This window comes from Scyliorhinus torazame, chromosome 25, assembly GCF_047496885.1.
Source record: "Scyliorhinus torazame isolate Kashiwa2021f chromosome 25, sScyTor2.1, whole genome shotgun sequence".
In the NCBI taxonomy this organism is placed as follows: Eukaryota; Metazoa; Chordata; class Chondrichthyes; order Carcharhiniformes; family Scyliorhinidae; genus Scyliorhinus; species Scyliorhinus torazame.
This window is the reverse complement of record NC_092731.1, coordinates 39,814,824-39,832,183: the sequence shown is the minus strand read 5'-3', so window position 1 is coordinate 39,832,183 and position 17,360 is coordinate 39,814,824. Positions and strand designations below refer to the sequence as shown.

Below are 17,360 nucleotides of genomic sequence, written 5' to 3'. Positions count from 1 at the left end.
ACCTTGGGTAGGGTGCTCTTTCCAAGAGCCGGTGCAGACTCGATGGGCCGAATGGCCTCCTTCTGCACTGTAAATTCTATGATAATCTATGACACACACTCCATGGTGAGGGACACACACTCCATGGTGCAGGACACACACTCCATGGTGAGGGACACACACTCCGTGGTGAGGGACACACACTCCGTGGTGAGGGACACACACACCGTGGTGAGGGACACAGACTCCGTGGTGAGGGACACACACTCCATGGTGAAGGACACACACCGTGGTGAGGGACACACACTCCGTGGTGAAGGACGCACACTCCGTGGTGAGGGACGCACACTCTGTGGTGAGGGACGCACACTCTGTGGTGAAGGACACGCACATTGTAGTGAAGGACACACACTCCGTGTTGAGGGACACACACTCCGTGTTGAGGGACACACACTCCGTGGTGAGTGACACACACTCCGTGTTGAGGGACACACACTCCGTGGTGAAGGACACACACTCCGTGGTGAGGGACACGCACTCCGTGGTGAGGGACACACACTCCGTGGTGAAGGACACACACTCCGTGGTGGGGGACACACTCTCCGTGGTGAGGGACACACACTCCGTGGTGAGGGACACACACTCCATGGTGAGGGACACACTCTCCGTGGTGAGGGACACACACTCCGTGGTGAGGGACACACACTCCGTGGTGAGGGACACACACTCCGTGGTGAGGGACACACACTCCGTGGTGAAGGACGCACACTCCGTGGTGAGGGACACACTCTCAGTGGTGAGGGACACACACTCCGTGGTGAGGGACACGCATTCCGTGGTGAGGGACACACAGTCCGTGTTGAGGAACACACTCCGTGGTGAGGGACACACATTCCGTGGTGAGGGACACACACTCCATGGTGAGGGACAGACACTCTGGGGTGAAGGACACACACTCTGTGGTGAGGGACACACACTCCGTGGTGAGGGACACACTCTCCGTGGTGAGGGACACACAATCCGTGGTGAGGGACACACTCTCAGTGGTGAGGGACACACACTCCGTGGTGAGGGACACGCATTCCGTGGTGAGGGACACACAGTCCGTGTTGAGGAACACACTCCGTGGTGAGGGACACACATTCCGTGGTGAGGGACACACACTCCATGGTGAGGGACAGACACTCTGGGGTGAAGGACACACACTCTGTGGTGAGGGACACACACTCCGTGGTGAGGGACACACTCTCCGTGGTGAGGGACACACACTCCGTGGTGAGGGACACACACTCCGTGGTGAGGGACACACACTCCGTGGTGAGGGACACACACTCCATGGTGAGGGACACACTCTCCGTGGTGAGGGACACACACTCCGTGGTGAGGGACACACACTCCGTGGTGAAGGACGCACACTCCGTGGTGAGGGACACACTCTCAGTGGTGAGGGACACACACTCCGTGGTGAGGGACACGCATTCCGTGGTGAGGGACACACAGTCCGTGTTGAGGAACACACTCCGTGGTGAGGGACACACATTCCGTGGTGAGGGACACACACTCCATGGTGAGGGACAGACACTCTGGGGTGAAGGACACACACTCTGTGGTGAGGGACACACACTCCGTGGTGAGGGACACACACTCCGTGGTGAGGGACACACACACCGTGGTGAGGGACACACACACCGTGGTGAGGGACACACACACCGTGGTGAAGGACGCACACTCCGTGGTGAGGGACACACTCTCAGTGGTGAGGGACACACACACCGTGGTGAGGGACACACACTCCGTGGTGAGGGACACACATTCCGTGGTGAGGGACACACACTCCGTGGTGAGGGACACACACTCTGGGGTGAAGGACACACACTCCGTGGTGAGGGACACACAGTCCGTGGTGAGGAACACACACTCCGTGGTGAAGGACACACACTCCGTGGTGAGGGACACACACACCGTGGTGAGGGACACACACACCGTGGTGAGGGACACACACACCGTGGTGAAGGACGCACACTCCGTGGTGAGGGACACACTCTCAGTGGTGAGGGACACACACTCCGTGGTGAGGGACACACACTCCGTGGTGAGGGACACACACTCCGTGTTGAGGAACGCACTCCGTGGTGAGGGACACACATTTCGTGGTGAGGGACACACACTCCGTGGTGAGGGACACACACTCTGTGGTGACGGACACACACTCTGTGGTGAGGGACACACACTCCGTGGTGAGGGATACACACTCTGTGGTGAAGGACACACACTCCGTGGTGAGGGACACACACTTGGTGGTGTAGGACACACTCTCCGTGGTGAGGGACACACACTCTGTGGTGAAGGACACACACTCCGTGGTGAGGGACACACACTCCGTGTTGAGGAACACACTCCGTGGTGAGGGACACACACTCGGTGGTGAAGGACACACTCTCCGTGGTGAGGGACACACACTCCGTGGTGAGGGACTCACACTCTGTGGTGAAGGACACACACTCTGTGGTGAGGGACACACACTCCGTGGTGAGGGACACACACTCCGTGGTGAGGGACACACACTCTGTAGTGAGGGACACACACTCTGTGGTGCGGGACACACACTCCGTGGTGAGGAACACACACTCTGTAGTGAGGGACACACACTCCGTGGTGAGGGACACACACTCCGTGGTGAGGGACACACACTCCGTGGTGAGGGACACAAACTCCGTGGTGAAGGACGCACACTCCGTGGTGAGGGACACACTCTCAGTGGTGAGGGACACACACTCCGTGGTGAGGGACACGCATTCCGTGGTGAGGGACACACAGTCCGTGTTGAGGAACACACTCCGTGGTGAGGGACACACATTCCGTGGTGAGGGACACACACTCCATGGTGAGGGACAGACACTCTGGGGTGAAGGACACACACTCTGTGGTGAGGGACACACACTCCGTGGTGAGGGACACACACTCCGTGGTGAGGGACACACACACCGTGGTGAGGGACACACACACCGTGGTGAGGGACACACACACCGTGGTGAAGGACGCACACTCCGTGGTGAGGGACACACTCTCAGTGGTGAGGGACACACACACCGTGGTGAGGGACACACACTCCGTGGTGAGGGACACACATTCCGTGGTGAGGGACACACACTCCGTGGTGAGGGACACACACTCTGGGGTGAAGGACACACACTCCGTGGTGAGGGACACACACTCCGTGGTGAGGGACACACACTCCGTGGTGAAGGACACACACTCCGTGGTGAGGGACACACACACCGTGGTGAGGGACACACACACCGTGGTGAGGGACACACACACCGTGCTGAAGGACGCACACTCCGTGGTGAGGGACACACTCTCAGTGGTGAGGGACACACACTCCGTGGTGAGGGACACACACTCCGTGGTGAGGGACACACACTCCGTGTTGAGGAACGCACTCCGTGGTGAGGGACACACATTTCGTGGTGAGGGACACACACTCCGTGGTGAGGGACACACACTCTGTGGTGACGGACACACACTCTGTGGTGAGGGACACACACTCCGTGGTGAGGGATACACACTCTGTGGTGAAGGACACACACTCCGTGGTGAGGGACACACACTTGGTGGTGTAGGACACACTCTCCGTGGTGAGGGACACACACTCTGTGGTGAAGGACACACACTCCGTGGTGAGGGACACACACTCCGTGTTGAGGAACACACTCCGTGGTGAGGGACACACACTCGGTGGTGAAGGACACACTCTCCGTGGTGAGGGACACACACTCCGTGGTGAGGGACTCACACTCTGTGGTGAAGGACACACACTCTGTGGTGAGGGACACACACTCCGTGGTGAGGGACACACACTCCGTGGTGAGGGACACACACTCTGTAGTGAGGGACACACACTCCGTGGTGCGGGACACACACTCCGTGGTGAGGAACACACACTCTGTAGTGAGGGACACACACTCCGTGGTGAGGGACACACACTCCGTGGTGAGGGACACACACTCCGTGGTGAGGGACACAAACTCCATGGTGAGGGACACACACTCCGTGGTGAAGGACACACACTCCGTGGTGAGGGACACACACTCCGTGGTGAGGGACACTCACTCCGTGGTGAAGGACGCACACTCCGTGGTGAGGGACACAAATTCCGTGGTGAGGGACACACACTCCATGGTGAGGGACGCACACTCCATGGTGAGGGACACACACTCCATGGTGAAGGACACACACACTCCGTGGTGAGGGACACACACTCCGTGTTGAGGGACACACACTCCGTGGTGAAGGATACACTCTCCGTGGTGAGGGACACACACACCGTGGTGAGGGACACACACTCCGTGGTGAGGGACACACACTCCGCGGTGAAGGACACACACGCCGTGGTGAGGGACACACACTCCGTGGTGAGGGACACACACTCCGTGGTGAAGGACACACACACCGTGGTGAGGGACACACACTCTGTGGTGAGGGACACACACTCCGTGGTGCGGGACACACACTCCGTGGTGAGGAACACACACTCTGTAGTGAGGGACACACACTCCGTGGTGAGGAACACACATTCTGTAGTGAGGGACTAACACTCCGTGATGAAGGGCAGCAAGGTAGCATTGCGGATAGCACAATTGCTTCACAGCTCCAGGGTCCCAGGTTCGATTCTGGCTTGGGTCACTGTCTGTGCGGAGTCTGCACGTTCTCCTCGTGGGTGCGTGGGTTTCCTCCGGGTGCTGCGGTTTCCTCCCACAGTCCAAAGATGTGCAGGTTAGGTGGATTGGCCAAGATAAATTGCCCTTACTGTCCAACATGTCCTTAGTGTTGGGTGGGGTTGCTGGGTTATGGGGATAGGGTGTTGACCTTGGGTAGGGTGCTCTTTCCAAGAGCCGGTGCAGACTCGATGGGCCGAATGGCCTCCTTCTGCACTGTAAATTCTATGATAATCTATGACACACACTCCATGGTGAGGGACACACACTCCATGGTGCAGGACACACACTCCATGGTGAGGGACACACACTCCGTGGTGAGGGACACACACTCCGTGGTGAAGGACACACACTCCGTGGTGAAGGACACACACTCCGTGGTGAGGGACACACACTCCGTGGTGAGGGACACACACTCCGTGGTGAGGGACACACACTCCATGGTGAGGGACACACACTCCGTGGTGAGGGACACACACTCCGTGGTGAGGGACACACACTCCGTGGTGAAGGACACACACACCGTGGTGAGGGACACCCACTCTGTGGTGAGGGACACACACTCTGTAGTGAGGGACACACACTCCGTGGTGCGGGACACACACTCCGTGGTGAGGAACACACATTCTGTAGTGAGGGACTAACACTCCGTGATGAAGGGCAGCAAGGTAGCATTGCGGATAGCACAATTGCTTCACAGATCCATGGTCCCAGGTTCGATTCCGGCTTGGGTCACTGTCTGTGCGGAGTCTGCACATCCTCCCCGTGTGTGCGTGGGTTTCCTCCGGGTGCTGCGGTTTCCTCCCACAGTCCAAAGATGTGCAGGTTATGTGGATTGGCCATGATAAATTGCCCTTAGTGTCCAAAATTGCCCTTAGTGTTGGGTGGGGTTGCTGGGTTATGGGGATAGGGTGTTGACCTTGGGTAGGGTGCTCTTTCCAAGAGCCGGTGCAGACTCGATGGGCCGAATGGCCTCCTTCTGCACTGTAAATTCTATGATAATCTATGACACACACTCCATGGTGAGGGACACACACTCCATGGTGCAGGACACACACTCCATGGTGAGGGACACACACTCCGTGGTGAGGGACACACACTCCGTGGTGAGGGACACACACACCGTGGTGAGGGACACAGACTCCGTGGTGAGGGACACACACTCCATGGTGAAGGACACACACCGTGGTGAGGGACACACACTCCGTGGTGAAGGACGCACACTCCGTGGTGAGGGACGCACACTCTGTGGTGAGGGACGCACACTCTGTGGTGAAGGACACGCACATTGTAGTGAAGGACACACACTCCGTGTTGAGGGACACACACTCCGTGTTGAGGGACACACACTCCGTGGTGAGTGACACACACTCCGTGTTGAGGGACACACACTCCGTGGTGAAGGACACACACTCCGTGGTGAGGGACACGCACTCCGTGGTGAGGGACACACACTCCGTGGTGAAGGACACACACTCCGTGGTGGGGGACACACTCTCCGTGGTGAGGGACACACACTCCGTGGTGAGGGACACACACTCCATGGTGAGGGACACACACTCCGTGGTGAGGGACACACTCTCCGTGGTGAGGGACACACACTCCGTGGTGAGGGACACACACTCCGTGGTGAGGGACACACACTCCATGGTGAGGGACACACTCTCCGTGGTGAGGGACACACACTCCGTGGTGAGGGACACACACTCCGTGGTGAAGGACGCACACTCCGTGGTGAGGGACACACTCTCAGTGGTGAGGGACACACACTCCGTGGTGAGGGACACGCATTCCGTGGTGAGGGACACACAGTCCGTGTTGAGGAACACACTCCGTGGTGAGGGACACACATTCCGTGGTGAGGGACACACACTCCATGGTGAGGGACAGACACTCTGGGGTGAAGGACACACACTCCGTGGTGAGGGACACACACTCCGTGGTGAGGGACACACACTCCGTGGTGAGGGACACACACACCGTGGTGAGGGACACACACACCGTGGTGAGGGACACACACACCGTGGTGAAGGACGCACACTCCGTGGTGAGGGACACACTCTCAGTGGTGAGGGACACACACACCGTGGTGAGGGACACACACTCCGTGGTGAGGGACACACTCTCCGTGGTGAGGGACACACTCTCCGTGGTGAGGGACACACACTCCGTGGTGAGGGACACACACTCCGTGGTGAAGGACACACACTCCGTGGTGAGGGACACACACACCGTGGTGAGGGACACACACACCGTGGTGAGGGACACACACACCGTGGTGAAGGACGCACACTCCGTGGTGAGGGACACACTCTCAGTGGTGAGGGACACACACTCCGTGGTGAGGGACACACACTCCGTGGTGAGGGACACACACTCCGTGTTGAGGAACGCACTCCGTGGTGAGGGACACACATTTCGTGGTGAGGGACACACACTCCGTGGTGAGGGACACACACTCTGTGGTGACGGACACACACTCTGTGGTGAGGGACACACACTCCGTGGTGAGGGACACACACTCTGTGGTGAAGGACACACACTCCGTGGTGAGGGACACACACTTGGTGGTGAAGGACACACTCTCCGTGGTGAGGGACACACACTCTGTGGTGAAGGACACACACTCCGTGGTGAGGGACACACACTCCGTGTTGAGGAACACACTCCGTGGTGAGGGACACACACTCGGTGGTGAAGGACACACTCTCCGTGGTGAGGGACACACACTCCGTGGTGAGGGACTCACACTCTGTGGTGAAGGACACACACTCTGTGGTGAGGGACACACACTCCGTGGTGAGGGACACACACTCCGTGGTGAGGGACACACACTCCGTGGTGAGGGACACACACTCTGTAGTGAGGGACACACACTCCGTGGTGCGGGACACACACTCCGTGGTGAGGAACACACACTCTGTAGTGAGGGACACACACTCCGTGGTGAGGGACACACACTCCGTGGTGAGGGACACACACTCCGTGGTGAGGGACACACACACCGTGGTGAGGGACACAAACTCCATGGTGAGGGACACACACTCCGTGGTGAAGGACACACACTCCGTGGTGAGGGACACACACTCCGTGGTGAGGGACACTCACTCCGTGGTGAAGGACGCACACTCCGTGGTGAGGGACACAAATTCCGTGGTGAGGGACACACACTCCATGGTGAGGGACGCACACTCCATGGTGAGGGACACACACTCCATGGTGAAGGACACACACACTCCGTGGTGAGGGACACACACTCCGTGTTGAGGGACACACACTCCGTGGTGAAGGATACACTCTCCGTGGTGAGGGACACACACACCGTGGTGAGGGACACACACTCCGTGGTGAGGGACACACACTCCGCGGTGAAGGACACACACGCCGTGGTGAGGGACACACACTCCGTGGTGAGGGACACACACTCCGTGGTGAAGGACACACACACCGTGGTGAGGGACACACACTCTGTGGTGAGGGACACACACTCCGTGGTGCGGGACACACACTCCGTGGTGAGGAACACACACTCTGTAGTGAGGGACACACACTCCGTGGTGAGGAACACACATTCTGTAGTGAGGGACTAACACTCCGTGATGAAGGGCAGCAAGGTAGCATTGCGGATAGCACAATTGCTTCACAGCTCCAGGGTCCCAGGTTCGATTCTGGCTTGGGTCACTGTCTGTGCGGAGTCTGCACGTTCTCCTCGTGGGTGCGTGGGTTTCCTCCGGGTGCTGCGGTTTCCTCCCACAGTCCAAAGATGTGCAGGTTAGGTGGATTGGCCAAGATAAATTGCCCTTACTGTCCAACATGTCCTTAGTGTTGGGTGGGGTTGCTGGGTTATGGGGATAGGGTGTTGACCTTGGGTAGGGTGCTCTTTCCAAGAGCCGGTGCAGACTCGATGGGCCGAATGGCCTCCTTCTGCACTGTAAATTCTATGATAATCTATGACACACACTCCATGGTGAGGGACACACACTCCATGGTGCAGGACACACACTCCATGGTGAGGGACACACACTCCGTGGTGAGGGACACACACTCCATGGTGAAGGACACACACTCCGTGGTGAAGGACACACACTCCGTGGTGAGGGACACACACTCCGTGGTGAGGGACACACACTCCGTGGTGAGGGACACACACTCCGTGGTGAGGGACACACACTCCATGGTGAGGGACACACACTCCGTGGTGAGGGACACACACTCCGTGGTGAAGCATCCCGTTGTGCAGGAATGTTTTGGGATCCACGAGTGTCGATGCTAGAGGACAGCGCGGATCATTGAGTTCATTCCAACTGCTCCCCTGTCACAAGGAGGTAGCCATGGGCTGTCGGGTCCCCACAAGGTGGAGGATCAACTTGTGCACAGCCCAGGCCCTTCCACCCAGGTGACTCTGGGAGTGTCCCGCCCATCCGAATTCCCTCTTGCTGTGATCCCCTTCAGCTCCAGATCCAGAGGCCGATGAGGATGGCATTGTCACACAGCAGGACTGCAAAAACAGGCTGGAGGCTCCATGTCCCGGCCCTCTCGTGGAGGTCCCTCAAGCTCAACACAGACATCCTGGTTTTATCAATGTTATTAGTCCTCCAGATCTCCGGATCCACACCTATAGCCACGGTCGATGGGTGAAGCTGCTTTGAGTCTTTGTTACATCTTCCCTTGTTCTCCTCAGCAGCCTCGGGTACATTTTGTCTCTTTCAGGGATATGTCCACTTGCCAGGGTGCTAAACATGGTAATAGTTCCTCCCTGACTGAGTTTATCTCATTGCACATTTCACACACGTCCTCCTGAATACAATGTGAAATGGAAACAGAACATGCGGAATATTTGGCTAATGGTAAAGTTCTTGGAAGTGTGGATGAGCAGAGGGATCTAGGTGTCCATGTACATAGATACCTGATAGTTGCCACCCAGGTTGATAGGGTTGTGAAGAAGGCCTATGGAGTGTTGGCCTTTATTGGTAGAGGGATTGAGTTCCGGAGTCAGGAGGTCATGTTGCAGCTGTACAGAACTCTGGTACGGCCGCATTTGGAGTATTGCGTACAGTTCTGGTCACCGCATTATAGGAAGGACGTGGAGGCTTTGGAGCGGGTGCAGAGGAGATTTACCAGGATGTTGCCTGGTATGGAGGGAAAATCTTATGAGGAAAGGCTGATGGACTTGAGGTAGTTTTCGTTGGAGAGAAGAAGGTTAAGAGGAGACTTAATAGAGGCATACAAAATGATCAGGGGGTTGGATAGGGTGGACAGTGAGAGCCTTCTCCCGCGGATGGAAATGGCTGGCACGAGGGGACATAGCTTTAAACTGAGGGGTAATAGATATAGGACAGAGGTCAGAGGTAGGTTCTTTACGCAAAGAGTAGTGAGGCCGTGGAATGCCCTACCTGCTACAGTAGTGAACTCGCCAACATTGAGGGCATTTAAAAGTTTATTGGATAAACATATGGATGATAATGGCATAGTGTAGGTTAGATGGCTTTTGTTTCGGTGCAACATCGTGGGCCGAAGGGCCTGTACTGCGCTGTATCGTTCTATGTTCTATGTTCTATGCTGGAAATACTCAGCAGCTCAGTCAGCTTCTGTGGAGAGAATCAGAGTTAATGTTTGGTGTTATGATAACTCCCCTGTCCTGACGAAGGGTCATCACAAACAGAAATGTTAATTCTGTTTCTCTCCACACAGGCTGCCTGACCAGCTGAGTAATTCCAGCTTCATTGTATTTTGCTTTCCCCAGTACAGCGACTGACTGTGTGATTGTTCTTTCAGTCCTGGTGGATCGATCATTCCTGAGACTGTTGTCCCAATCAATCACTGCTCCACACACGCCTCAGGCTGGTTAAACGGTAATTTCAGACTCTATTGTATCAGATTTACATTGACTGTCCAACTATATTCACACTGGATACACTTTTCACTCTGTCCCTCATTTCAGGTTCCCATCCCACTCCGGGTGATGGGGAGGTGACGAGGAGAGTTTGTTTTCACTGGAGTGGAAATACCTGTCACTGGACTCAGGAAATAAAGATCAAACGCTGCAGCGATTACTTTGTTTATTACTTGTCGATGGCACCCGCCTGTAACCTCGCTTACTGCACAGGTACATTGGGGTTTTAAATGGAGTAAACGGGTAATTCTGGGATGTCCCAGGTCAGCAGCAGCAATGACAAAGTTACATCAGACCTTCCTGCTGTAAGGGACTGAAACCCAAAGTGTAATTTCCAGCGACGGGAACTGAATCAGACACTGTTACAGCTCCTTTGTAACCCTTTCCCAACTCAGTCACCTTGCTGCAGTCGGAGGGGAAACGCTCGAATCAATTCCAAAGGATGTGAGAAATGGACACTTGGAGAATGAGGATCTGACTGGACACAGTCGACATGGGTTAATGTGGGGGAAGATGTTTGATGAACATATTGGACGTTTTTTGGGACGTTACTGACAGAATTGAGAAAGGGCATGAAGAGTTTATGTATTTTCAGAAAGTTTTGGATAAAGTTACCAACAGGAGTTTGGTCAACAAACTAAACAAGATGTTGGCAAAGATTAAGAATTAGTTCACAAGCAGAAACCAGAGAGTGGGAATAAAGGGGTGACTCTCACATTGACAGCCTCTGACGAGTGGGGTCCACAAGGCTCAGCTCTCTGGACCGCCCCAGCTGTTATTGATCAATGATTTGGACGTTGGGAACCAATTGTAATCTTTCCAAGATTGTGACAGGTGCAACGTGAGTGGGAATGTGAGCTGTGAGGAAGATACAAAGAGTCTTCACGGGGATTTGGACAGATTTAGTGAATGGACAAGAACATGGGAGATGGAAGAGAACATCGAAAATGTGAGGTCATCACTTTGGTGGGAGGGACAGATGTGCAGATTATTTCTCAAATGGTGAGAGATTAGAAAGTGTAAACGTACAAAGGGAGCTGGGAGTCCTCATCAATAAGTCACTGAGACCCAGCATGCATTTACAACAAGCAGTTAGGAAGTGAGTGGTAAAGGGGGGAGACCGGGGGGAGGAGAGAGGCGGGGGGGGGGGGGGGGGGAGAGAGACGGGGGGGGGGGGGGCGGGGGGGGGGGAGAGAGACTGGGGGGGGGGGGACACACAGGGAGGGAGAGACCGGGGAGGGGCGACACAGGGAAGGAGGGACAAACAAGGCTAGAAAAGGAATCGGGCTACAAAGTGCCACAACCAAGGGCTCGAAACAAGGAATCGCTGCAAGCACCCACCCAGTACGGTCTCTGGGCAAAGGGAGACCCCAGAGTGCAGGGGACTACCCGTGTGGCGGACGCACAGTGGGCAGCCATGTCAGGTGCCCCCGGGGCAAAGGGAAACCCTGGAGCGCAGGGACTCGACCGCATGGAGAGAGCAGTGACAACGGCCATCCTGGATGGCCCCCTAACAAAGGGAAACCCCGGAGGGCAGGGGCGCAACCACCAGGTAAGTATGGTTAATCCCACAGGAGTGAGGGGGCAGAAGCCCCCCAGCAGGATAGTCACCTGGAACGTAAGATGACTCAACGGCCCAGTGAAGAGATCCAGAGTCCTCACCCATCTAAGAAATATGAGGGCCGACATAGTCTTCCTCCAAGAGACACACCTGAGAGAGCAGGACCGACTGCGGGTAAGAAAGGGCGACAGACCTACCATTCCTGCTATGGAACAAGGGCCAGGGGGGTAGCGATATTGATCAGCAAGTGGACGATGTTTAGGGCGACAAAGACAGTTACGGACCAGGGGGACGGTATGCCATGGTCAGCGGGGCCCTGGATGGGGCACCGGTAGTACTAGTTAACGTGTACGCACCCAACTGGGACGACACGAGCTTCATCAAGAAGACCATGGCAGAAATCCCTGACATAGCGACGCATCGACTAATCATGGGGGGGACTTCAACTGTGTACAGGACCCAAAGAGAGACAGATCAAACCCCAAAACGGGGAAACCCTCAAGCATGGCAAGGGAACTCAGTCACTTTATGGAGCAGTTGGGAGCGGTGGACCCCTGGAGGTTCGCCCACCCGGGGGAGAAGGAATTCTCCTTCTCCCCAATACACAATGTATACACCAGAATTGACTTCTTTGTGGTAGGGAAAACGGTGCTTCCGGGGATAGACAAGGTGGGATACTCCGCAATTGTGATATCAGACCACGCTCCACACTAAATGGACGTGAGGCTGGAGACGGGCAGGGCCCAACGCCCCACATGGAGGTTGGACTTAGCCCGACTTGCGGACAAGGCCTTCAATGAAAGGTTATCACGGGCCATTGCAGAGTACACAGAGAACAACCAGGACGGGGAGGTCTCACCCTCCACGTTCTGGGAAGCACCAATGGCCGTACTAAGAGGGGAAATCATCGCTTTCAAAGCGCAAAGAGATAGGGAGGAACGGATGGCGAAGCAGCAGCTGGTGGACTCCATACTGGAGGTAGACTGTAAATACTCCGAGGCCCCGACCGTAGAGCTCCTGGCGGAGAGGAAAGAGCTACAAAGGAACTTTGACCCGCTCTCCACCAGGAAAGCAGTGCACCAACTCCGCCAGGCACGTGGGACCCTATACGAACACGGAGACAAAGCCAGCTGCCTGTTGGCACACCAGCTGAGAAAGCAGGCAGCCACCAGAGAAATTGCACAAATCAAGGATACCAGAGGCATGCTAGAAACAGAACCAGAAAAGATCAACAAAACCTTCAAGACCTTCTACCAAGGGCTGTACACCTCAGAGCCCCCAATGGGGGAGTCCGGGATGAACCGGTTCCTTGATGGACTGGACATTTCTGTCGTGGGGGAGGGAAAAAACAGGGCTTCGAAGCACCACTAGCACTGGGAGAGATCATGGACAGCATTAGCTCCATGCAGGCAGGGAAGGCCGGGACCCGACGGGTTACCGGTGGACTTCTACAAACAATTTGCGACAGCACTGGCCCCGCACCTGCGGGAGATGTTCACAGACTTGCTAGCGAGGGGCACGCTGCCGCCCACGCTAGCACAGGCCTCAATCTCGCTGATACCTAAGAAAGACAAAGACCCAACAGAATGTGAGTCATACAGACCCATCTCACTGCTGAATGCAGACGCCAAAATACTGGCCAAAATCCGAGCCAAAAGGTTAGAAGACTGAGTACCTGAGGTGGTCGCAGAGGACCAGACGGGCTTTGTCAAAGGTAGACAGCTTACCTCGAACATCAGGCGCCTGCTGAATGTGATAATGACCCCCTCCGGGGAGAGAACACCAGAGGTGATCGTCTGCCTAGATGCAGAAAAGGCCTTCGACAGAGTCGAATGGAAATACCTCATAGAGGTACTGGAGCGGTTCGGGCTTGGAACAGGGTTCACCTCCTGGGTAAAGCTCCTATACAACGCTCCCATGGTGAGCGTACGGACCAACAAACCAACTCCCGATACTTCCAGCTGCACAGGGCCACCAGACAAGGATGCCCACTGTCCCCGCTGCTGTTCGCTCTCGCGATCGAGCCACTAGCAATCGCGCTCAGAGCAGCAAAAAGCTGGAGGGGGTTCTGAAGGGGCGGCAGAGAGCATAGTCTCACTCTATGCAGATGACCTGCTCCTCTACATTTCGGATCCGCAGAGCAGCAGGGACAGAATCATCGCGCTCCTGAAAGAGCTTGGCGCCTTCTCGGGCTACAAACTCAACATGAGTAAAAGCGAGATCTTCCCAGTACTCCCACAAGTAGGTGAGGCAGCCCTAACGGGACTGCCGTTTAAACAAGCCCGACTCAAATTCCTACCTGGGGATCCAAATAGCCCATGACTGGAAAGGGATCCACAAATGGAACCTCACCAGTCTGACAGAGGAAGTAAAAAAGGACCTGCAAAGATGGAACAGACTCCCACTCTCCCTCGCGGGGAGAGTCCAGATGATCAACATGAACGTGCTGCCCAGGTACCTCTTCCCATTCAGATCCATCCCGATCTACATCCCCAAGGCCTTTTTCAAAGCACTAGACAAACTAATCATGGCGTTCGTATGGGGGGGGGAAGAATGCTGGGATCCCAAAGAAGGTCTTACAAAAAACAAAATCCAGGGGGGGGGCTTGCCCTCCCAAACCTACAACTTTACCACTGGGCGGCGACGGCCGAGCGAATAAGGGGATGGATCAAGGAGCCAGAAGCCGAATGGGGACGCGCGGAAGAGGCCTCCTGCAGGGGGACCTCCCTCCGGGCCCTCGCCATGGTGGCGCTCCCATCCCCACCCAAAAACACTCTAGCAGCCCGGTGGTAATAGACACCCTCCAGTCCTGGAACAACTACAGCAACAATTTGGCCTGACCAGAATGTCGAGTAAAGCTCCCATCTGCAACAACCATAGGTTCCCGCCAGCACTGACTGACGCCACCTTCAAAAGGTGGGGACAGGACAGAAGGACACTGACAGTCAGGGACCTATACACGGACGGCAGGATCGCAACACTGGGCGAACTGACAGAGAAATTCCAGCTGGCCAGGGGGAACGAGCTAAAAAACTAAAAAACTTCCTACGAAAGGAGACAGGGACATACCCACAACCCCACGACAGACACTACTGGAAGAGTTACTGAACGCAAGCATACTAGATAAAGGAAACTGTGGTGACATGTATGTCCGACTGGTAGAAGGGGCTGACACCGTACTGGACGCAACAAGAATGAAGTGGGAGGAGGACCTGGGGATCGAGATAGGGCGGGGACTCTGGAGCGAAGCACTGCATAGGGTCAACTCCACCTCCACATGCACAAGGCTTAGCCTGACGCAACTAAAAGTGGTACATAGAGCCCACTTAACAAGAACCCGTATGAGTAGGTTCTTCCCAGAGGTGGAGGACAGATGTGAGCGGTGCCAAGGAGGCCCAGCCAACCTCGCCCACGTGTTCTGGTCCTGCCCCAGACTTGCGGGGTACTGGGCAGCCTTCTTCGAGGCAATGTCCAAGGTGGTGGGGGTGAGGGTGGAGCCATGCCCGAAAGTGGCGGTCTTCGGGGTTTCAGACCAGCCAGATCTATTCCTGGGGAGGAGGGCGGATGCCCTTGCCTTTGCCCCCCCGATCGCCCGCCGTGGAATCGTGTTCGGCTGGCGGTCAGCAGCACCCCCCAAAGCTGCGGACTGGCTGGCGGTCAGCAGCACCCCCCAAAGCTGCAGACTGGCTGGCGGTCAGCAGCACCCAAAGCTGCGGACTGGCTGGCGGTCAGCAGCACCACCCAAAGCTGCAGACTGGCTGGCGGTCAGCAGCACCACCCAAAGCTGCAGACTGGCTGGCGGTCAGCACCACCCAAAGCTGCAGACTGGCTGGCGGTCAGCAGCACCACCCAAAGCTGCAGACTGGCTGGCGGTCAGCACCACCCAAAGCTGCGGACTGGCTGGCGGTCAGCAGCACCGCCCAAAGCTGCAGACTGGCTGGCGGTCAGCACCACCCAAAGCTGCAGACTGGCTGGCGGTCAGCAACACCCAAAGCTGCGGACTGGCTGGCGGTCAGCACCACCCAAAGCTGCAGACTGGCTGGCGGTCAGCACCACCCAAAGCTGCAGACTGGCTGGCGGTCAGCACCACCCAAAGCTGCAGACTGGCTGGCGGTCAGCACCACCCAAAGCTGCGGACTGGCTGGCGGTCAGCAGCACCACCCAAAGCTGCAGACTGGCTGGCGGTCAGCACCACCCAAAGCTGCAGACTGGCTGGCGGTCAGCACCACCCAAAGCTGCAGACTGGCTGGCGGTCAGCACCACCCAAAGCTGCAGACTGGCTGGCGGTCAGCACCACCCAAAGCTGCGGACTGGCTGGCGGTCAGCAGCACCCAAAGCTGCAGACTGGCTGGCGGTCAGCACCACCCAAAGCTGCGGACTGGCTGGCGGTCAGCAGCACCGCCCAAAGCTGCAGACTGGCTGGCGGTCAGCACCACCCAAAGCTGCAGACTGGCTGGCGGTCAGCAGCACCCCCCAAAGCTGCAGACTGGCTGGCGGTCAGCAGCACCGCCCAAAGCTGCAGACTAGCTGGCGGTCAGCACCACCCAAAGCTGCAGACTGGCTGGCGGTCAGCAGCACTCCCCAAAGCTGCGGACTGGCTGGTGGTCAGCAGCACCGCCCAAAGCTGCAGACTGGCTGGCGGTCAGCACCACCCAAAGCTGCGGACTGGCTGGCGGTCAGCAGCACCCAAAGCTGCGGACTGGCTGGCGGTCAGCACCACCCAAAGCTGCAGACTGGCTGGCGGTCAGCACCACCACCCAAAGCTGCGGACTGGCTGGCGGTCAGCAGCACCACCCAAAGCTGCAGACTGGCTGGCGGTCAGCACCACCCAATGCTGCGGACTGGCTGGCGGTCAGCAGCACCACCCAAAGCTGCAGACTGGCTGGCGGTCAGCACGACCCAAAGCTGCAGACTGGCTGGCGGTCAGCACCACCCAAAGCTGCGGACTGGCTGGTGGTCAGCAGCACCCAAAGCTGCGGACTGGCTGGCGGTCAGCAGCATCCAAAGCTGCAGACTGGCTGGCGGTCAGCAGCACCCAAAGCTGCAGACTGGCTGGCGGTCAGCAGCACCACCCAAAGCTGCAGACTGGCTGGCGGTCAGCAGCACCACCCAAAGCTGCGGACTGGCTGGTGGTCAGCAGCACCACCCAAAGCTGCGGACTGGCTGGCGGTCAGCACCACCCAAAGCTGCGGACTGGCTGGTGGTCAGC

General features: G+C 56.9%; 1 protein-coding gene across 1 annotated transcript in view; it reads left to right on the top strand.

Moving 5' to 3' along the window:
* LOC140402552 (uromodulin-like) overlaps positions 1-17,360 on the top strand; it is an 84,772-nt gene that overhangs the window by 32,374 nt on the left and 35,038 nt on the right. Inside the window, exons 4-5 of the mRNA XM_072490403.1 lie at positions 10,473-10,549; positions 10,639-10,803. Coding sequence (XP_072346504.1) covers positions 10,473-10,549; positions 10,639-10,803 — 242 coding nt within the window. The remainder of the gene's footprint in view (positions 1-10,472; positions 10,550-10,638; positions 10,804-17,360) is intronic.